The following is a 23,095-nucleotide window of genomic DNA, read 5'->3' on the forward strand; positions in this document are numbered from 1 at the left end:
TCCTTATAAATCTCTTTCCAATCAGTCATTTTTCTTGTTCTCAGAATACCTCTTTACAGTAGTAGGCTAGGTTCTACAGTTCACTTATATTGGCCAATGATGCTCAAATTATCAGGTAAACAATCGCCTAGTGTCCTATTATGGAAGTATGTGCACTGAAGTGCATATAAACAGTTGTACAGTATCAGCACATGGACCAAAATTTAACTACTGCAGAAAAATATTTTTGATGTTGTTTTTTTATGTAATATAGGAAAGTTTTACTTTCCATTATTTTGAGGAAAATGTAATTAATGAAAATGTAACTTTTAAAAATCACTTGTCTTTGGAGTGCCTGCACTTCTGGTTCAAAATGTCCTTGTTCTGGTATGATTTTGTGTTACCTGTTTAACTTTCTAAGGAAAAAATTGTTTCTTTTTTCAGATGAAAATAAGAAGAATAAACATAGAAATAGCAGATCTTGAGAACGTAGAAGAACACCAATCAGTAGACATCTCTACATTAGTAAGAATGATTGCTGTATTCTTTCTCACCTTCATGTATTTATTCTATTTTTTTAAATGCTAGTAATGAGAACTTTTTTGGCTAAAGCATGCCTTGATCTGAAGGCAGCCAATCTTGATCTGAAGACGACAACAAGACTATTGTTCCAGTAGTTAATCACCCTCACTTAAAAAGTAATAAATACAAAATATTGTGCCTTACTTCCAGATTGAATTTGTCAGGTTCAGCTTTCAGCCATTGGTTCTTGTCACTCCTTTCTGTGCTAGATTTAAAAGCCCTTTAGTACCCAATATTTTCTTTGCACTGTAATCAAGTCACCTCTCAATCATATTTCTGATAAACTATAAAAAGATTGAGTTCTTTAAGCCTCACACTATAAGGCATTTTCTCTTGTTCTCCAATCATCTTTGTGGCTCTTTTTTGTGTGCTCTCCAATTTTTCAATATCTTTCTTAAAATTGATACTTTGAGATCATTGATGACCGTGTTCAAGACAGACTTAGAATCTCCTGTGCATAGGGCAAATGAAGCAACCCATCTTTTCCAGTGCTGTCTGTCCAGGCCAAGATGTTTTACTCCACCTTAAGTCCATCTCCATAATGGCAGCATCCTTTTAAATTGTACTGTGATGGCATCGGGCCTAGTACCAATCTCTGCAGAGCCCCACTAGAAACACCCCTGTTTAATGATGACTCCCTATTGACATTAGTTTTGAGATCTGCCAGCCAGTCCTTAATCCATTTATCATGTAGTTTATAATTTTTGTGTGGTATTAAGTCAAATGCCTTGCATAAGTCTAAGTATATGACATCTACCCAGTTATCTTTATCAACTAAACTTTTGATCTCATTAAGGTTTGTTTGACCAGACCTATTTTCAGTAAAACCATGTTGACTGGCATTAATGATATTCTTATCCTTTAATTCTTTATTAATTGAATCCGTATAAGCTTTTCCATTGTTTTACCTGGGACTGAGGTCAGTCTAACCTGCCTGTAGTTAACTGAGTCATCCTACTTGCCCTTTTTCAGTATTGGCAAAACATTGGCATTCTTCCAGTCTTCTTGAATTTCCTTGGTATTCCATTAGAATATTTATTAAAATTTATTATTAAAAGTGAACATCAATGGGCCAGAAATCTCCTCAGCCAACTGTTTTTAGCACTGTTGGGTGCAAGTTCTTTGAGCCTGTTTTAAGTTATTTTTATCCCTAGTAGATATTCTTGTTAGCTAATGTACTGGAAAGAAGCTTAATCATCCTCATGTGGTACAAGTACATCATTCTGCTTCTTTCCAGTACAGCACTGAAATATTTAATGAATACTTCTGCCTTTTCCGCATTGTTATTAACAATTTTGCCATCTCCATCTAGTATTGTGCCTATAGTATTGCTGTAATTTCTTTTGCTATTAATACACCTAAACTCCTTATTGTTTCAACAGCTGCCAGTCATGATATTTTCCCTGATAATTTTAACTTCCTTATCAATTTTCTAATTTGTGTTGATTGCCATCATGGCTTTTTGGCCATCTAATAAACTCTTCTTAAAGAACTGTCAGTTCACATTCACATTTTTTTTCTCCTAATCAGTGTCTCAGCTTTGAGAAACTAGCCCTTTTTGAAGCTGTGTGTTTGTGTGTGTTGATATGATTGGTTGGGAACTGTCCTCTGTTTGCTCATATTGAATGTAATCAGTTCATGATCACTAAGGCTAAGATTTTTTTTAGTAAAAGTCCGGGACAGGTCATGGGTGAAAAAGAAAAATTTATGGAAGCTGTGACCTGTCAGTGACTTTTACTAAATATGTCCAGGACAGAATGGGGATCTGTGGATCCCCACACTACCTCAACGGGGGCAGCTTGGTGGGGGCTAGGAGCCACTTGCAGCAGCTGTGGGCTGTGGGGTACCCCTGCTGCCTGAAGCTCTGGGGTTCCCCGCTGCCAGTGGGGGCTGGGAGCTGTGGGGTGCCCCGGCTCCTGTGTCAGCCAGGAACTGCGGGGTACCCCTACTACCCACCGCTCTGGGGATCTGTGGCAGCCAGGAGCTTAGGGGTTCCCTCACCGCCGGCTGGGAGCTCGGGTTTTCCTCCGCTGTTTGTGGTGGCCGGGAACACCCCGCAGCTCCCAGCCTTGGGGGCGGCAGAGGACCCACCGCTGAAGTCACAGAGATCACTGGAAGTCATAGATTCTGTGACTTCCGCGATCTCTGTGACTAAATCGTAGCCTTAATGATCACTAGTTCCTAGGTGATAATCAGTGTTGAGTGATTAATGCATCTGTATGCAGAAAATGATGTTCAAAATAGTTATTTTATGTTGGGTGTAATACTTTCTGTCTTAAAACTATATAATCTAGGACTTTTGAAACTAATATTTTGCCACTCGCTGTATGAGACCTCCGCATATGTCTCCGAAATCAAAGTCCCTTGTAGCACAATTTTTCTTTCCACACCTTACAGACAAGTGCCTGAGGAGTAACTCATCCAGTTCTCTGGGTTGATTTGGTGGTCTGTAACAGCCCCCTGCAGTATCCCCCCTCCTGGGCTTGTTAGTTAGCCCATTGATTCATAGGCATTCTTATTAGAGAACTGAATACTCTGTTGCATGTAATCTCACAGCCATAAAAGTGACTCTGAAATTAATATCTTGTACAACAACCAAGGGTGGTGTTTTTTCTCTTAATTTTCAAACCTATGTTTATATGCTAATAGGAAGATGAAGCTCATGAAAACAAGCATAAGATGGAATCCGTTAAGCGGGATATGGAACAGCAAAGGGGAAAAATGGAGGAATTGAAAAATATTCTACGAGTGGCTGAACATAAACTTGAAGAAATTAAAGAAAAACTTCACCAAGTAGAAGAAATAGCCAGTCCAGTCAAGGTAGAAACCGTAGAAATATACAGCTTTTAAAAACATATTTGATTTTCATTTGTTGGCAAACGTCGTACTAATCTTTAAAGAGGGGAACAGAGGATCTGGGGAATTATTCAAGTCAGCCTGACTTTGATATCTGGAAAGATACTGGAACAAACTATTAAACAATCCGTTTGAAAGCACCTAGAGAATAATAGGGTGATAGGAAATAGCCAGTATGTCAAGAATAAATCATGCCAAACCAACTTAATTTCCTTCTTTGACAGGTTACTGGTTTAGTTGATGCAGGGGGAGCTGTAGATATGATGTATCTTGATTAGAGTAAGGCCTTTTGATACAGTCCTACATGTCATTCTCATAAGCAAACTAGGGAAATGTGAATCTAGATTAAGTTGCTATAAGGGCAATGGACATCTGGTTGACAGATCATACTCTCAATAATCAATGATTTGCTGTCAAACTGGGAGAATGTATTTAGTGGGCTCCAACAGGGGTCAGTCCTGGATCCAGTACTATTCAGTATTTTCATTAATGACTTGGATAATGGAATAGAGAGTATGCCCATAAAATTTGCAGGTGCTTTGGAGGACAGGATGAGAGTTCAAAACGACCTTGACAAATTCTCCAATTGGTCTGAAATCAACAGATGAAATTCAATGAAGACCAGTGCAAAGTGCTACCGTTAGGAAAGAAAAATTGAATGCATGTCTTCAAAATGGAGAATAGCAGGCTAGGCAGTAATACTGCTGAAAAGGGTCTGGGGTTCTGGTGTGTCAGATTGAACAGGAGCCAACAATATGATGAGGTCAAAAAGGCTAATATTCTGAGGTTTATTAACAGGAGCATTGTATGTAAGAAAGTAGAGGTTATCGTTTTTGTTTTACTTGGCCACCGGTAAGGCTTCAGCTGGAGTAGTGTGTCCAGTTTCAGCCACCACATTTTAAGAAAGGTGAGGGCAAACTGAAGATAATTTTTGCTGCTTATCTCTGGACTATCAAAGGTTTAGAAAAGCTTTCCTATGAGGAAAATGCTAAAAAACTGGTTATGTTCAGTTTTGAGAAAAGACGACTGAGCGGGAGCTGGTAACAATTTTCAAAATATGTTAAGGGCTGTTATAAAGAATATTGTGATCAATTGCCTTCCCTATCAGCTGAAGGTGGAGGCGCTGCCAGGTGGCTCTGCATGCTGCCTCCGCCCGCAGGAGCTGCCCCTGCAGCTCCAATTGGCACCATGGTCAATGCTCCTAAGTGGAGGAACAGCCACAGGGACTTCATGCTCTGTCCCTGCCCTGTCCCGAGCTGACTCCACAGCTCCCATTGGCTGGGGATCACGGACAGTGGGAGCTGCGGGGGCGGCACCTGCGGGCAGAGGCAGTGCACAGAGCTGCCTGACTGTGCCTCCACTTAGGAGCAACAGGGACATGTCTCCTATGGAGCAATCCTTTCCTTGAAATCAATGGCGAAACTTTGATGTTGAGAGAGTGGGTGGACAGAGGAATTATGACTGTCACAGCTAATTGACAATGATAAATTAAAAATATCTTTCACAACAATTTGGCTTCACCTACTCTAGAGCATGAAAATATCTCTAGTTAAAGCAGTGATACTCAGACTGAAGCTCATGAACTGCAAGTGGCTCTTCAGTGTTTCTCCTGTGGCTCTTTGCAGCACGTGATCTTAAAATACTATGTGATTTAATGATTAATCAGTCTAAATTATTAACCAATCAGAATGCTTTTACTATGTTGTTAAACCAATTATAGAATACTTGGTCAGTTATTTTGCTGTGAGAATATATATATGTATATTAAATGAAACCATGAATTCACACTACTGTGGATCTTTTGTGGTTTCTTGCTAACCTGGCTCCTGAACCACTGAGGTCTGAATATCACTGAGTTAAAGCATTTACTTATGAATGTATTTGGACCAGATGCATTGGGAACTCCAGAACCTCCAGAATTTATACTTTGGAGGAAACTTCTAGATCAGTGGTTCCCAAACTTTAACATTCCGCGAACCTTTGTCACTAAAATGTCCTCCTAAAAATGAATATTTCCCGGGATGGTCTCCCTTACCTGAGCATAAATTATAAAAGCAATGATCTTGGAAATATAAAATTTATTTTTATGACATGCTTATTACACACTTTTTATTATTATTCATAATTACAGTATTAATTTTATTACATTATGAAAATGGCAACACTCTTCCAAGATCTCACTTTTGTAGCTTGTGTCACTTTGATTAAGCCTGTTATAAGACAAGGCTCCTACGTTTCATCAAGGAGTATCAGATATAAAACAGCATAAAGGATGTAACCAACTCAAATAGAGTTCCTCCTGCCCAAGCATTCAGGTCTTGAGCAGTCCAGGCAAACACTGCACATTACAGCAAAGCTTAAACTTGTTCTTCATAATTTTAAAACCAACACTAGCAGCCTATTTAATTCTAAAAACAGAAAAAAATATCCACCTTCTTTTCCATTTCTTACAAGGAGTCTTAATGTTTAAATCTCCTCAGTGTGATGGATGAGTTTGCTTTGATCTGCATCGCTCTTGAAAACCCCTGGGACTCAGGGCTGCCCTAGGAACATCTTTATCTGCCATTAGGGAATTTTTTCCCGAGAACCCCCTGTAACATTTCGTGAACTCCCAGGGGTTCATGAACCCCAGTTTGGGAACCACTGTTCTAGATTTATTCGGAGAATAATATCCTTACTATGGTTTTCTGGTGCAAAAAAAACTCTGCCAAAAGATTGATAATCTGAGAGTTGCATTGGATACCCAACTATCTCCAACCCAATGGAATATAACTGTATCTACTGTTAAAAAAGCAACTACAGATCTGAGACTACTGCTTCTTCACCAAAAGCCACTTTTTCAAATATACTGGTCCCCACATTGGCTAATGGTAAAGGGCCTCATAAATGCTGACCGCTGTTGGAAATGTAACTCCCGGGTGCTACCTTCCAGCACAACCAGCTCTGAGCCCTCTCCTGCACCCAAACTCCTTCCTTCTTAGTTAATTGGAATTTTTGACTTACTGGCTGCACTGCGCAGGAGGAACAAGCTTTGCTGTTTGCCAGGCCCAGACATGCTGCAGGGTTGGGGAAGGATGGTGAGCATGATACAGAGTACTGTGAGAGAAACTATGTAGGAGAAATGCCCCAGCAAACACTCCCCCAGGGGGAGGAGAAGCGATTGTCACCCAGTTTGTTCATTAGCAATACTAATCGCTGCCTTGTGAAGGACACTGGCAGAGTTCCCAGCCCCAGATACAGCAGTGGGTTCCCAGGGAACTGCAGACCCACTGCTGTATCTGGGGTTGGGGACTCTGGATCCTTGCAGGGTTTTTTCTCCAGCTTTGTTGTGGAACTTAGCCCTTGAGTTGGCTGGATAGCTTATTCCTTGTCCTTAGACTCTCTCCCCAAAAACTCAGAAGTTCTGTGTTGAAGTTACAGCTCCTCAGGGCATAGTGGGCACCTGACATTCCGGTCTGACTAAGCCCTATGCCTTAGCAGTGCAAAGGTCTGCTGACTGGCAACAGGCAGGGCATAGTTCATCCTTTGTGGAGCCTGTAAGTGCACATTGGGGACACCACTTAGATTTAAGCCAGGTATTAACAGGACAGCTCTGCTGTGTGTGAATGGGAGCAGAGTAGTCTGGCAAGAAGGTACTGCGGTGGCAGATGAGTTGAAATCCCACTACTGTTTATCCTGTCCAGGGCAGGAAGAGGAGGAAGATTATATTCATAACTAAAGAGAGAAGAAAAAAATAGAGGTTTTAATAATGGTCAGGAAAAACTGAATCACCAACCTGTTCCACCAGTGGCAGGAAATGTGGTGGCCTGAGTCTGAGCTGAAAGGTGCAGCTTAGTCCTGGAGCCTCCAGCAACAACATTGGACCTCATCCTAATTCCACAGGTGGGGGGCACCACTAGCCCATGAGTAATGAATTAGGAGAGAAGGTGTGCAACAGAATGGAAGGGTCTCAGCCAGGTGAGAAAAGACAAGGTGTGTCTGCACTGAGATTAAAAACCCACAGCAGCAAGTCTCAAGGCCCAAGCCTACAGACTCAGGCTCACATTACAGTGCTAAAACCAGCTATGTAAGGCTTTGGGATCGGGGTGGAGCTTGGGCTCTGAAGCCTGGAGAGGGGGGTGGGTTTCAGAGCCTGAGCCCGAGCCCAAACTTCTACACAGCTGCTTTTAATGCTGTAGCTCGAGCCCAAGTCTGTAGACCCCCAGGCTCTGAGATTCACTGCCATGGGTTCTAAAGTATATATATACCCTAAGAGAGAGCGATAATTCTGTATGAGGAAATGTAAGAAAACTTGGGACTGTTTGGAGGAGAACCCTAAAAGGGAACATGATGGAGGTATACAAAATACTGAATGCTTTAGAAAGTGTAAACTGAGTACTGCCATTTACCTTTTTGCATAATATGAGAACAAGGAAACGTTCAATGGAACTGAAAGAATACATTTTTTAAATTCATAAAAAGACACATTTTTTCATATCATGTAAAATTAACCTGTGGAACTCTTTGCCAAATTATATAATAAAGCTCAAGAGCTTATGTAGGATTCCAGAAAGAATTAAACATTTATAGGAATGAGAAGATCCAAAGCTATATTAGATAGGCTAAAGATATGAACCCTCATTGTTCAGATCATAAGACAACCACTAACCTAATAGGGTTTAGGGAGGATTTTCCTTTTTGGCAGGTTATTCCATAATTGTCTACTACAGTTGATCCTTCTGAAACATGTAGTACTGGTCACTGTCAGAGATGGGAGGCTGGATCATTGGTCTGATCTGGGTATGGCATTTGCTATATTATGTATGTATTATAGTTGAAAACGGCATACGGTACAATTTGCAATCACTTTCTGACTGGGAAAATATTCCATTTTGTAACTGGGAAAAGACTTCGAATTTTCAAAGTTTTGAAAGCAGATGTGGTGTGTGTGTGTACAGTGTGCCTGTAAATGCTTACAGTACATTTTTATATCTTTTTATAACAGAAGTGTTCATTTAATGGGATTCTCTGTTCTCTTCCTCATTTTTCAGTGTCTGAGTTCTTCTTCCCAATGAGTAAAGAATACTACTCCTCATTTACAGACCACATACCACCCCTAAAAGTTACCAGTATGGCAGAAGAGCAACACAAGGCATTCTCTTACTATACTCTTTCTGCCAGAATTGAGTATGTGCGCTCACATAAATTGCTGTTACCGCCACTGGAGTTAAGAGGGAATGACATTATAAAATGTGAAAATCTATAAACTGTGTTTGTGGAGCAGTAATGACTGAACATACACCCTCATTTTAAGTCAGTAAATATTGGCAGGTGTTCACAAATCTGCCACTCCAGATTAAATGTGACATTTTGATTTGCTCCAAACAGGATGAATTAAACCAAGCTGACTTAGAAGTGGAAAAGAGTAAACACCACTGGCAGCACTACGAAGAAAAACAGAAAGAGCATTTGGCATCCATAAAAAAACTTAAAGGAGAACTAGCTGCTAAAGAAAAAGAATTAAAGGTATGAGGGTTTTTGACAATTTGTATGGGACAGAAGTTGGGTATTCAAGGTCCATTTATTACTTAGTCAGCTGTTCCCTCTCCTAAGTGAAGTTTCTGTTATTTTAAAATTAGTATCATAGTCCCTTGCTCTAACCCCAAGTACTCAAGAAATCTGTCCTGCATACTATTGTCGGTATTTTAGTTGTCTTTAAATATTGATTGCTAGGTCAGCTAAAAAGAACTTGAAGTGTATGGAGTGTAGTTTCCTTTTGATATATGTCTTAATGAAACATTATTGTGATTTTAAGCCTACCAGTTAACTTAAATCTTTCTGCAGCCCACCGTCTCCCACAATTCTGCACATCTGGGCTGTTCTCTCTCTGCCACTCATAGAAGTAGGTTCAGCATTTTGGCGCCACATGGTCTGGTCACGCCTACTCTGCTCTTGCATGCTGCCAGATTCTATACCTCCACGGCCACAGACAGTAGTAGTTTCTTTTGTTCCTGCCTTCCCTCCTTCTATTTTAACTTTTCTGCACATTTTTTGGCAGGGAGCAGTATTCTCCCTCCTTGGCATTCCTCCTCTTCCCTGATCAGTTAATCCTTCAGGGTTTAACCCTCCCTGAGCCTCCCCTATTGCATCTCCCTCATGGACAAAATCTTTTCTTCCCAAGAGAAATTCTTCCTTCCTTGCTTCCCAGGAGGTTGTGTTTCCTTCGTTCTGTTCAACTGCAAAGGTGTGACGCATCTTAGGTGTCATAAGTTTTGAAAGCATACAGAATCCACAAGAAGATTGGGCTCCTAATTAATTTCCTTCCACTCGAAATATCTTGGACTAAGAACTTCCAAGTCCTCCATCACTAGGTGGATAGACTATGTATTGTGGAAGCTTATAAATCAGAGATTCCTCTCCCAGAAGGGATCAAGGCTCACACTCTCATGAGTGGGGGAAAAAGCAAATGCATCCAGTTTGGGAAATTTTCAAAGTGACTATTTGGTCTACAGCTAACAACTTAAATACTACAAGGTGGACCTTCTGCAGACACCACCTATGGTAGGAAGGTGCTGCAGGCCATGGTCCAAAAATAATAGACTTTTGAGCAAACTCATGAATAGAGGAGGGTACTTCTTTCCTACCAAATTTCTTGTTTCACAACCCTTCCTATATCTGTTCATTGCTGACTACTTCCCAGACATCCACAATTGTGGGAGAATTGGGCTGCAGAGCAGAAAATTTCTTACCGCTTTTCTTTCAGCCTGTAGTGTCTCCCACAGTTTTACCCACCAAGGATTGTTAATGAGTAGAGTCAGCTATTAAGTGGAATCATTACCATATGACTGTCTTCCTTCATCTAATGTATATAGTTATTTCATTATCTCTGGTATGTGTTAACGATATTATGCAAGTTGTAAAGCTTGGGAATAACTCATCTGGCAGCAAGCAGGAGCAGATGGGCTATGGCCAGAGTGTGTGTCACCAGAACACTGAGCTGCAGAGAGAAGAGAGCAGTGCAGACATACAGAATTGTGGGAGACACTGCTAGCAGAAAGGAGATGATTGGTAAGAACTTTTCCATTCGATAACTCAGGCTTATCAAGCCAAGAGTGCTGCTTTTGTACCAGTGGGGAATATATGATGAAAATGTCTTCATTCAGTAAAATGTATACTTACTGTCTCCGATCTGAAAACAAATAGCAGTTTTTCTGAGCATTGCATTTGTTCAGGGTGGTGATAGTTTTTATAAAACCATCAATATGGAATTTAAACACAAATGTAATCATCAAGAGAGCTCTATGAAAGGATTCAAGACTGAGGACAAAAGAAAGGCTATTTAGATTCTAAACTTTATAGGAAAGTATCTAGCAAATGGCAGGGGACAGACACAAGCATTAGATTTTTGACCAGTGGCTGTAACTTTATTATAATTTAGAACAGCAAACAATTGCTAAAGGAGTCCTGTCCTATTGGTAGCCTGCAGGGGTGGGGCCTCCTTGTACAGTAACTTGCCAGGAGCCATAAGCTTTGGAATTGGATGCCTCATCTGGTCTGGTTAGTCTTGGGCAGTAAGTTTATGCCGAAGTCAAGCATCAACAAGTTAAGGTGCATGCTGCATCCCACATTTCCCCTTTTCACTGCTATCAGGTTGCCTTTAGAAGTTGATTTTAAGTTACAAGCATCAAGGAAAAATGACTAAAACAACACTAGATGGCTAAAGGAGTGCCGCTTCATTGTTTTGTTAATAAATGAATAGAAGGTAGGATATTAGAAACCTACTGATTTAGATCATGTATCTAAAATATAGTTTATTATAGATATAGATAAATTACTATCAATATATAGGCGCTTTCAGATAGATACTCCCTTTTCATATTGTAATAAATAAATTATTACTACTACACATTTCTATTAAAATAATGACGAAGAGCCCCAAGAGGAGATCCATTGTACTGAGTGCTATGTGCAAACAAGAGAGACACGCTTGCATTAGAGACTTCATTTCTTTTTGCACAGCTTCTCTCATAGATTACTAATAGGCTATTGCTCCTGTGGAATTTGGAGGCGGTCTAGTGTTGTTGCTGGAGACTCCAGGACTGAGCTCTTCCCTTCAGCTCAGACCACCAGATTTTCTGTGTCCAGAAAATGTTGTTGGAACAAGTTGGCGGTTCTGTTTTTCCTGACCATTTTGTTTTAAAATCTTTTATTTTTTTTATTCATTTTCATGCAGTTGCAACTTCCAATATTCTCATCCTTCTCTTCTCTTGGATTGGGTAAATAGCAGTGTTTGATTTCAACTGCATGGATCTGCCACTGCAGCATCTTCCTACCAGACTCCTGTGTCTCTGCTCAGGCATGGCAGAACTATCTTATAAAGCCCTAACTTAAATCTAAGCAGTTTTCCATATGTGAAGCTGTGTATACAGGTTCTACAGAAGGTGAATTATGCCCTGCCTGTTTCCAGCCAGCCAGCCCTTGCCTTGCTAGATTAAGGGGCTCAGTCAGATTAGCATGTCAGTTCCCCACCCTGCCTGAGGAGCTGTGATCTGAACACCGAAAAGTCCAATTAAGTGATTCTGGGCTTTTGAGAGAGAGTCTAAAGATGAGGAGGAAGCTATCTGGTCAGCTATGGGTAAATTCTTGCAACAGACCTGGGTTGGAGGGGAAAAAGCCTAAAAGGATTCAGAGTCCTCATCTTCTCTGTCTCTTCCCTTCCTCCCCCGAAGATACAAAAGTGAGTTCTCAGTTCCCTGGAGAAAGAACCAGGGCTCCAACACAGCTCCCTTTCCTCCCACTATGAATTGTATGATATCCATGCCAGGATGAATAATGTATTACCTCCCTTCTCTAAACAGCCAGGGAAAGAGGTACCATAAATACATCACACACAAAAAACAAAAACCAACCAACCAGCAAGATGTTTCCAAGAGTGGATCCCAATCAATGGCTTGCAAGGAACTCATTGATATTTATACAATATCTTCCCTTTCAAATATAATTAGATACATGTTTTCCCATTGATGAGAGCATCATAAAATTCAAATGGGGATATCTGATTAAGCAAAACGTTAAATTAAAATGCTTCTATAAAAGAAAAATTTAATACATTTTGGGAATAGGGTTGTCAATCACAGTTAACTCTCACGATTAACTCAAACAAATTAATCACACTGTTAAACAATAGAATACCAGTTTGAATTTATTTAATATTTTTGGATGTTTTCTACATTTTCAAATATATTGATTTCAATTACAACACAGAATACAAAGTATACAGTGCTCACTTTATATTTATTTTTGATTACAAATATTTGCACTGTAAAAAAAAATAGTATTTTTCAATTCATCCAATACAAGTACTGTGCAATTTCTTTTTCATGGAAGTTGAACTCAAAAATGTAGAGTTATGTACAAAAAAACCCTGCATTCAAAAATAAAACAATGTAGAATTTTAGAGCCCACAAGTCCACTCAATCCTACTTTAGCCAATTGCTCAGACAAACAAGTTTGGGTAAAATTTGCAGGAGATAACGCTGCCCGCTTCTTGTTTATAATGTCAACTGAAATTGAGAACAGGTGTTCGCATGGTACTTTTGTAGCTGGTGTTGCAAGGTATTTACATGTCAGATATGCTAAACATTCATATGCCCCTTCATTCTTCGGCCACCATTCCAGAGGACATGCTTCCATGTTGACGATGCGTTATTTACATTTGTGACTGACCTCCTTGGGGCAGAATTATGTCTCCTGTTCAGTTTTACCTGCATTCTGTCATAAATGTCATGTCATAGCAGTCTCGGATGATGACCCAGCACATGTTCATTTTAAGAACAGTTTCACAGCAGATTTGACAAACACAAAGAAGGTTCTAATGTGAGATTTCTAAAAATAGCTGCAACACTCCACCCAAAGTTTAAGAATCTGAAATGCTGTCCAAAATCTGAGAGGGATGAGGTGTGAAGCATGCTTTCAGAAAATTTAAAAGAGCAACACTCAGATACCGGAAACTACAGAACCCGAACCACCAAAAAAGAAAATCAACTTTCTGCTGGTGGCATTTGACTCAGATGATGAAAATGAACCTGCATTGATCCACTCCGCTTTGGATTGTTATTGAGCAGAACTTGTCATCAGCACAGATGCATGTCCTCTGGAATGGTGGTTGAAGCATGAAGGGACATATGAATCATTAGCACATCTGGCATGTAAATATCTTGCAACGCTGGCTACAACAGTGCCATGTGAACGCCTGTTCTCACTTTCAGGTGACATTGTAAACAAAAAGTGGGCAGCATTATCTCCTGCAAATAGTAATCAAACTTGTTTGTCTGAGCGACTGGCTGAAGTATGACTGAGTGTGCTTGCAGGTTCTAAAATTTTATATTGTTTTATTTTTGAACACAGTTTTTTTGGTACATAATTCTACATTTGTAAGTTCAACTTTCATGGTAAAAAGATTGCACTATAATACTTGTATTAGGTGAATTGAAAATACTATTTATTTTTTTACAGTGCAAATACTTGTAATCAAAAATAAATATGAAGTGAGCACTGTGCACTTTGTATTCTATGTTGTAATTGAAATCAATATATTTGAAAATGTAAAAAAAATCCAAAAATATTTAAATAAATGGTATTCTATTATTGTTCAGCAGTGCGATTAATCTCACGATTAATTTTTTTAATCTCTTGACAGCCTTATTTGGGAACCTACAGTTGATGCAGTAGTAGCTCTACCAGTGAAAGACAGTCAAACCTTCGTAAGGGGACTTCCTTCCAAAAAGACCCCATACACCATGAGAGGTTGGCTTACGATTGAGACATGAGTGTTTATATCCTTTTCCAAATCAGGAAATAAACAGCGGTCAAAAGCTTTTCCTTGATGATGGAAATAATGTCCTGAGTAGAGAAGAATTTGCTACTTTTCAAGATAGTTTACATAAAGGGTACAGAAAAGAGAAAGAGAGAGGGTTGTAGTGGTCCTCCTACAGAAGGCACTTTGGACTTGCTAGGTAGCCAAAGACCCCACATAATACTTACACAGAACACCAGACTTCTTGAAGCAGGGACTCCTTCAGTCAGACTGGGAACATCTACAGTTAACAAATTGGGCATGAGAAGAGAAGTGTAGTTTAGCATTAACCTCCAGTAAAGTTGATTTCCCAACAAAACTCAGTCAGGGTGTATCATCATTGGTTTAGTCGAATTTACTTTCCTGGTGTGAGGGGAAACGAAAAGCTCCTTGGGGCAAAGACTGCCTTTTTGTGCAGTCCCCAGCACACTGCGTCCCTGACCTCTAGATGATGATGTCATAGAAATGCAATAATAATCCCAAAGTTCTGATGTGATTTCAGGTACACTAGAGTTTCTTCAGGCGGCTTGGTTGGAGTCCTACAACCAAGCATGATAAAAATGTGGGTACCAGCCATAATGTTTTGTCATCAAGTACTTGGAGTATCAGGTACCATTTTTAATCACAGTGACAAATTAGACAAGTTTGCGGTTGGCCTTGCTAGTCATATTACGTGTGAAAGGCAAGTTTTGGAATTAGTTCCCATGTTCATACAAAAACCACACTGCCTTTGTCATGAGAGAAAGATTATGCTTATAGGTCCAAAAACCTTTCAATTCAAGATAAGTTCCCTTTTCCACAATTTCTGGAAAATAGTTCTCCCACCATTTTGTTCTAACCTGTGGAAGGTGTGTCATAAATGGGCATTCCTCGAGTACGAAAGATCTCTCTCAAGCATCTGAAGTACATATGTACCTTTTCATCTCATTCTGTCAAAAATGCCAAGGCCTCACAGTTTCAAGTTTGTTGCAAGGAGAAGGTAAAAATGGGGGGAACTTCCATCTAAATTATTCTGCTATAATAATTCAACTTATTCTTTCCCTCCCTACCTCTGGGATACACTGCTTATTACTTCCCATGAATAATTAAAGAGCAGAGAAGCTTTGCAACTGAATGATCAGTTTCTTACCTGATAATTTTCTTTCTTTTTAGCAGCTTCTCTCTGTATTCCATCCACCCTGGTAGTCTGGTAAATGATCAGAATATAAATTGAAATTTTTCTCTGAAGGGAGACTTAGGCATTGACAATTGACAGGTTGCCTTTATACTAATAATTGGTTGCTGGAGTGTTTATACAGCTGTGGAAATTTTTTTGGGTGGCCTGAGATGAAAGACAAAGCTTAGTCCTGGAGCCTCCAGCTACAACACCGGACTGTCTCTGAATTCCACAGGTGGGGAGAGCCCATTAGTAATGAACTCAGAATTTCTCTTTTACTGCTTTTCACCATACAAAATATTAACTATTTACAGGAAGATACATTATGGTTTATTTGTATAGCGTTTTTTAGCATTTCAAACTTCTCTTTAGGAAAAGATTGCACAGGCCACACAAATCTGCCCGCAACGGATAGAAGTCAACAGAACTGTCAAGAGTCTTGACACAGAAATGAATCGCTTAAGAGACAAGATCAATTCAGAAAGAGATCATCATGGAAACAGAGAAGAAATAATAAAGTAAACAGTGGCTACATATTTTGGGGTTGGGGGGCAGAATAGTTGCTTCATTGGGACAGTAGATTAGTTTTATTTTAATTATCTCTAAACTTTTTTTAAAAAACAAGTCTGATTAATGGTGACGGGTGCTCTTCTTGAACTAAGGAGTAGTCATAGCCTTAAATATGTTTGGCTGCTCATTGCATTATTTCTGTAGCACCCAAATGTGATGCTGTGTGCTCCAGAGAAACTGAATAAGACATGGTCCCTACCATAAACAGTTTACAATTTCTATTTTTATATACAATGTAACAAAAATAGGAAGAGTGGAGTAAGGACCTCTGTCCACCTATGTCTGTTGCTCTGGCATTAGGATGCTGACCACCTCACTTTGCATGACACTGTTTCCAAGGCAGGGTCCATCATACTCATCAAAGTAAGTGGTGCCAGCTGCTGTGGGCATTTGTATTTTTGGAGTTAGAGAATTCATAGATTTAAAGCCAGAAGGACCAGGATGATTATCTAGGTTGGTGTTTCTCAAATATATTTGATTGCCCCCCCCTTCTTGGTGTCTAGTTTGCGCACCGCCGTCCCTCCTCCCCCCTGAGTACATATACCACCACCCAGCTCTGAAGGCAGAGTGAAGAGCAGCGGCTGTTGTCTGGGCTCCCAGCTCTGAAGGCAGCGCTGTACCAGCAGCAGCACAGAAGTAAGGGCAACAATATGAAAAGTGATATTTGTCAATATCACTTTTCACAGCGGATTTAGCACTCCATTGCCACCCTTACTTCTACACTACTGCTGCCACCACGGGGCTGATAGCTAGACCCCTGCTGCTTCCAGGTGAGTAGTTTGGAAGGCCTCTGGCTGTTACCTATATCCCCATCTCCTGGGTGTGCATGGCCTTCTGCACATGTCCCAGCCCCTGGGACTGACAGCCAGAGTTCTTAAATAATGGCACACAGCTCGCACTTCCCTTGATGCATTCCCATGCCTCCCTTGTGAGGTTCGTCCCATAGTTTGAGAATCACTGATCTAGTCTGATTTCTTGCATGATACTGAACTTCGCTCTGTAATTCTTAAATCAAGTCCAAAAATTTGTATTGAACTAGAGCTGCCTTTTAGAAAAAAAAAATCTAGTCTTGATTTCATAAATTCTAAGGTTAGAAGTTACCATTGTGATCGTCTAGTCTGACTGCCTGTATAACACAGGTCATAGGACTTCCCCAAAGTAATTCCTAGAGCATATTATTTTAGAAAAACATCCATATTTTGGGTTTATTTACATTACCCTCCATTAGTTAATTATCAAGCCAATTTTTTTTGCGGGGAGGGGCGGGGGGACAGGGGGAGACACAATGTGGGTTTTCCTTACTAAACATATGAAAAATCTTTGGTCTGAATAGCTATAGGTGAGGCTTTGAATCTACTGTGCTGTGTGTCATAACTCCTATGGTTATCAAGTACCATATCAGCTGGTTCGATTATCTTGCCTGGGATTGATGTCAGGCTGACAGGCTTATAACTACCTGGGCCTTCCAGTTTACCCTTTTTTAAATTGGCATGTTCACTTCCTTCCAGTCTTCTGGAACTTCATGGTCCAGGATTTTTTTGAAATCAACATTGATGGTACAGTGAGCTCCTCAGCCAGCTTTTTAAAAAATTCTTGGATGCAGGTTATCTTGACTTGCTGATTAAAAATGTCTAAGTTTGGTAACTTATATTTAACATTCTCCAGAGATACTAGTGGAATGGAGTATTATCACCATGTGGTGAGTCTTCATTATGTGGGTTTTTTTACCCAAATACAAATATATTTGTCGAACACCTTTGCCTTTTGTGCATTGTTACAGATAATTCTACCATTTGCATCTAGCAGTGGACCAGTACCATTTTCAGGATTCTTTTTGTTCCTAATATAGTTAGGAAAAAAACAACTCCTTATTGTCCTTAACTTCATTGGCCCTAGATTTCTCCTTGTGTCCCTTGGCTTTCTTTATCAATTATGTACAGTTACTAACTTCTCATTTATAATCATTGCTATCAAGTTCCCCTTTCTTCCGTTTGTTATATGAGGATTCTTGGAATCTCTTTCGCCACTCTGTCTGGGTCTCATTCTGGGTGAGGAGGACTTCAGTCAGCAAGCCCATGGAGTAAATCCCAGGGCAGCACAGGACTGGAAAGAAGGAGGGGAAAAAAAACTTTTAGGGGCCTCCTGGTCCTAAAATGAGTTCTCTATTCCCTGGGGAGAGAAGCAGGGCTTTTATCTAGTTCCCCTTCTTCCTGGTTCAAACCAGGGAACTAGACCCCATCTCCTGAGCAGAGGCAGTGGGACCTTAGAGTGGGAGAACAATGAGGGAGGCATATCCAGAGGGCACAAGACTCTGTATTCAGCAAACTGCAAGAGACCATGCTCTGGCCACAGTTGGGCAGCAACATCTACAAAGCAGGACAAAAAAATCTCCAGAGCGCTAAAGAGGGTAAGGAAAGGTACAATGTCCTCTGTCTCAGGCAGGTCCTACTCTGCTGAGGTTCTGTTTCTGAGCAGGACATGGGAAAAATGCAGCCAAGGACTTCACCATGAGATGTTCAGAACCATGTGCAGAAAGGTTGCATCCATGATCCAGATCCAACCTGAAGAGGAACACTAAGACAAGCCTAAAAACAAATACTTGCCTTCCAAATCCTCACCTGAGGAAGCAATTCCCCTGTACCCATGCTTTGAGGATGTGATCCGAGAAGGATGGGAAACCTCAGACAAGGGTGAACATACAAACAGGCATGCACCTAAAATACTATAAATGTCAAGGGCCCAAAAAGTGTAATTTTGAAGTTCCAAATGTCAATGCTGCAGTGACATTACTAGCAAAAGATATGGTGATACCATCTGAAGGGGATTTCTTTCCCAAAGATCCAGCAAACAGAAAGGTGGAAGCCAGCCTTGGAAGGGACTTCGAAGCTTCCTTGTCTGCCCTTAGAGCATCCTTGGAAGTTACAAGAGTTACAGTATCCTGCCTGAAGAACGGAGACCACTTAGACTTCTGGCTTGCTAATTAAGAAAATTTTCCTAGCAACAGCCTTCATGGCAGGTGCCTTAATGCAAGTAATGAGATTTTCAGCAAGGGCCATGGAATCCAGGTCAGTAGCCAGATACAGTGTATGGCTTCTTCTGTGGAACAAAACAAACAAATCCCATGTTCATCTAAATTAACAGTCTCTCCTATTTGGGGAAAAATTGGATAAGATAGTGGCAGAAAGTGCTGCCAAATGGAAATAGTCCCTCCCTTCTCTATGCAATGCTCTGAAGAGTGATTAGAAACCTAGCAAGAGACAAATGCTCCTTTAATCCATCCTCACAAAAGTACCAGAGGAAGGACAACAGACATATCAGGGGAAAACCCTGGAACCAGGGCTTGGGTGGAAAATCCAGAGGAAGTCCCACTGCCTGTAAGAACCCACTATGACAAGGAACAAATGTGTGCCTGCCCAGATCCTATTTCTCAGAAGAATGGTACATATCAACCACAGGCAAGTGGTAAGAGGGGTAGTGAGTTACAGGTAAGTCCTTTGTACTAAAGGCCTCACCCCATCCTTCTATGCCTTCTATGACGAGATAACTGGTTCTCTGGATGAAGGGAAAGCAGTGGACGTGTTGTTCCTTGACTTTAGCAAAGCTTTTGACACTGTCTCCCACAGTATTCTTGCCAGCAAGTTAAAGAAGTATGGGCTAGATAAATGGACTATAAGGTGGATAGAAAGCTGGCTAGATTGTCAGGCTCAATGGGTAGTGATCAATGGCTCCATGTCTAGTTGGCAGCCGGTATCAAGTGGAGTGCCCCAAGGGTCGGTCCTGAGGCTGGTTTTGTTCAATATCTTCATAAATGATCTGGAGGATGGTGTGGATTGCACCCTCAGCAAGTTTGCAGATGACACTAAACTGGGAGGAGAGGTAGGTATGCTGGAGGGTAGGAATAGGATACAGAGGGCCCTAGACAAATTGGAGGATTGGGCCAAAAGAAATCTGATGAGGTTCAACAAGGACAAGTGCAGAGTCCTGCACTTAGGACGGAAGAATCCAATGCACCACCACAGACTAGGGACCGAACGGGTAGGCAGCAGTTCTGCAGAAAAGGACCTAGGGGTTACAGTGGACGAGAAGCTGGATATGAGTCAACAGTGTGCCCTTGTTGCCAAGAAAGCCAATGGCATTTTGGGCTGTATAAGTAGGGGCACTGCCAGCAGATCAAGGGACGTGATCGTTCCCCTCTATTCGACACTGGTGAGGCCTCATCTGGAGTACTGTGTCCAGTTTTGGGCCCCACACTACAAGAAGGATGTGGAAAAATTGGAAAGTATCCAGCGGAGGGCAACAAAAATGATTAGGGGACTGGAACACATGAGTTATGAGGAGAGGCTGAGGGAACTGGGACTGTTTAGTCTGCAGAAGAGAAGAATGAGGGGGGATTTGATAGCTGCTTTCAACTATCTGAAAGGGGGTTCCAAAGAGGATGGCTCTAGACTGTTCTCAGTGGTAGCAGATGACAGAACGAGGAGTAATGGTCTGAAGTTGCAGTGGGGAAGATTTAGGTTGGATATTAGGAAAACCTTTTTCACTATGAGGGTGGTGAAACGCTGGAATGCATTATCTAGGGAGGTGGTGGAATCTCCTTCCTTCTAAGTTATTAAGGTCAGGCTTGACAAAGCCCTGGCTGGGATGATTTAATTGGGGATTGGTCCTGCTTTGAGCAGGGTTGGACTAGATGACCTCCTGAGGTCCCTTCCAACCCTGATATTCTATGATTCTATGATTCAGTCCCAGAGAACATCCACAGGGGTCTTCTCATATGCTCTCTAGACCCACAGAAACTCTCAACCAATGCCAGCCTGATGGGGTGGAGAGCACGCGTCTGAGCCACAGAACAACACAAGATGCCTCAGACTCCTGGGAAAGGAACCAGAGAGTCAAACTAGCTCTGCTAAGGTTCTAGAGCTATCTAGAGGATGACCAGTTGGACAGGCCACATAAGTTTGTACTATCTCAACAACCAGGAAGAGAAAGGAGTTCAACTCTACATGTGGAAAAAATATCAGTATTGGAATGGGCAGAGAGGACCCTTCCTTCCGTTAGAGCGATACACACAAAAGGACAACTGAACCAAAAGACAGACTGGCTCAGCAGACAGTCATCAACTTAGAATGGTGCCTAAATCAAAAAGTCTTCACTCTGATCTTGTAGACATTTGGCCTCACTTCAGTCAACCTGTTTGACAATCACAAGAACCCAAAGCAGGGTTCTTCACCGGAGAAATACTTCACCAGGGAAAGAGATCCAGTGTCCATGGGGACAGATGCTCTTTCACATAGATGTGGCCACAAGGCCTGCTATATTCATTCATGCCCTTTACACATCTAGGAAAGGTGATCCAGGAGATAAAGTGAGAAGGCACAAAGGTGACAATGCCAACTTCGCAACAGCAAAGGAGATCATATTTCTCTGATCTGGTAGAATTGAAATTGGGACCACCATTGCAGCTACTAGTGAGAACAGAGACATCCTTCGCCAAAGCCCATTCCTCCAACCAGACCATCGATACAACTGGTAGCCTGGCTATTGAGAGGGAAGTGTTGGTCTATCCTCAAAGTGATCAGAACTCTGCTGTCCTCCAGAGGAGCTTCCACATTAAAGGCTTACTTCTCCATCTGGAGCAGGTTTCATGGTGTCAAGAATGCCAAGGATCCTAGAACTCCTGTTGTTCAGGACTTTCTTGAAGAGAAGGGACTTCAGTCCAGCACAGTAGCACTTCAGATGTCAGCCATAAGTAGCATACTATTTGTAGGATCCTCTGTTTCCTTAGTGGATAATCCTCAGGTATCCAGATTCCTCCAAGCAAAACCAGTATTCCCTAAGTGGGATTTACCCCTGGTATTGAAAGCCATAACCACTCACCCTTTTGAACCACTGACATAAATATCTGCCTTCTATCTGTTCATCAAAACCTGTTTTGTGGTGGCCATGATGTATGCCAGACAAGTTTCTGAACTGGTAGCCTATCCATGCAGGAACCCCACTGTGGGTTCCAAGATGACCAGGTGGTGTTAAGAACTCCAGAATTGTTCTTGCCTAAGGTGAATTCATCTTTCCATGCCTCACAAGAGATCATCCTCACTTCATTCGGTCCAAAGCCACAGTACCCGAGTGTAAAGCTGTGGCGTGCTATAGATGTTCAAAGAGCGCTAAAGATCTATGTCAAGTGCACAGAATGAACAAGAAGCTTGGGATCCTTGTTTGTCTCCATTCATCTGAAGTGCCAAGGGCTCAGAGTTTCCAAACTATCCCTCGTTAGATGGATCAAGCTCTGTATCTTAGGTATACATGGCATAAGAGGGGCTCCTATTCCAGGTGGAATCAAGGTACATTCTACAAGATCTGTGGCAACCTCATGGGGCAAAAGAGTTGTACTTCCACCATAGAGATCTGCAGGACAGCAACATGGTCTCAGGCTAACACCTTTTAGGCACTATAAACTGGACTTTCTGTCCTTAGCAGAGGCCTCCTGTGGTGAGATGGTGCTGCAGATGGTGGTCCATTAATAGTATTGTCGTTTAAGCAATCAACAATGCTGTTCCCTGCCCAATTTTGTTTTCTCTCTCCATCCATCCCTACTTCTGGTCACTGCTGGCTACTTCCTCTGTATATCAGAATTGTGGGAGACACTGGGCTGCAGAATGATAAATTTCTTACTGCTAGCAGAAAGCAGTTATCAAGTATCTCCCACAATTCTGCCCTCCTTGGATGTCTTAATAGCCAAGGGACAAAATTTTATTTTGATAGTTACCTTTGTAGACTGTAGCCTGCCGTACGCAATTAACTGGCTGTCACTGAAGTTACTGTTACTAATCACGTTCTATGAGTTTTTACTTTGAAATGACTCATCTGGCAGCAAACCAGAGAAGGGGTCCTGTCTAGCATAAGATGTGCTAAAGCTTTGTACTGGAAACTGAAGACAGGAGGGGAATAGTCCATATATATCAGAATGGAAGGGAAGCAGAAGAGCGGGAAATAGCCCAAACGTATCAGAATTGTGTGAGACACTGCTAGCAGAAAAGAAAGTACAGAAAAAGCTCTTTTATCCGGCACTTCACCAGCTGACAAGCTGTATAAACCAACATTTCTGATCTGCACTGAAAGTC

The 23,095-nt window shown here is 41.3% G+C and overlaps 1 protein-coding gene across 3 annotated transcripts in view; it reads left to right on the forward strand.

Annotated features, from left to right (window-relative positions):
• Window positions 1-23,095, forward strand: part of SMC6 (structural maintenance of chromosomes 6) — an 83,785-nt gene that overhangs the window by 37,976 nt on the left and 22,714 nt on the right. For all 3 annotated transcript variants that reach the window (XM_077812498.1, XM_077812500.1, XM_077812499.1), the window contains 4 exons: window positions 424-504; window positions 3,211-3,381; window positions 8,785-8,922; window positions 15,780-15,925. In XM_077812498.1, the coding sequence (XP_077668624.1) occupies window positions 424-504; window positions 3,211-3,381; window positions 8,785-8,922; window positions 15,780-15,925 (536 nt within the window). The remainder of the gene's footprint in view (window positions 1-423; window positions 505-3,210; window positions 3,382-8,784; window positions 8,923-15,779; window positions 15,926-23,095) is intronic.

This window comes from Eretmochelys imbricata, chromosome 3 (genome assembly GCF_965152235.1).
Source record: "Eretmochelys imbricata isolate rEreImb1 chromosome 3, rEreImb1.hap1, whole genome shotgun sequence".
NCBI lineage: Eukaryota > Metazoa > Chordata > Testudines > Cheloniidae > Eretmochelys > Eretmochelys imbricata.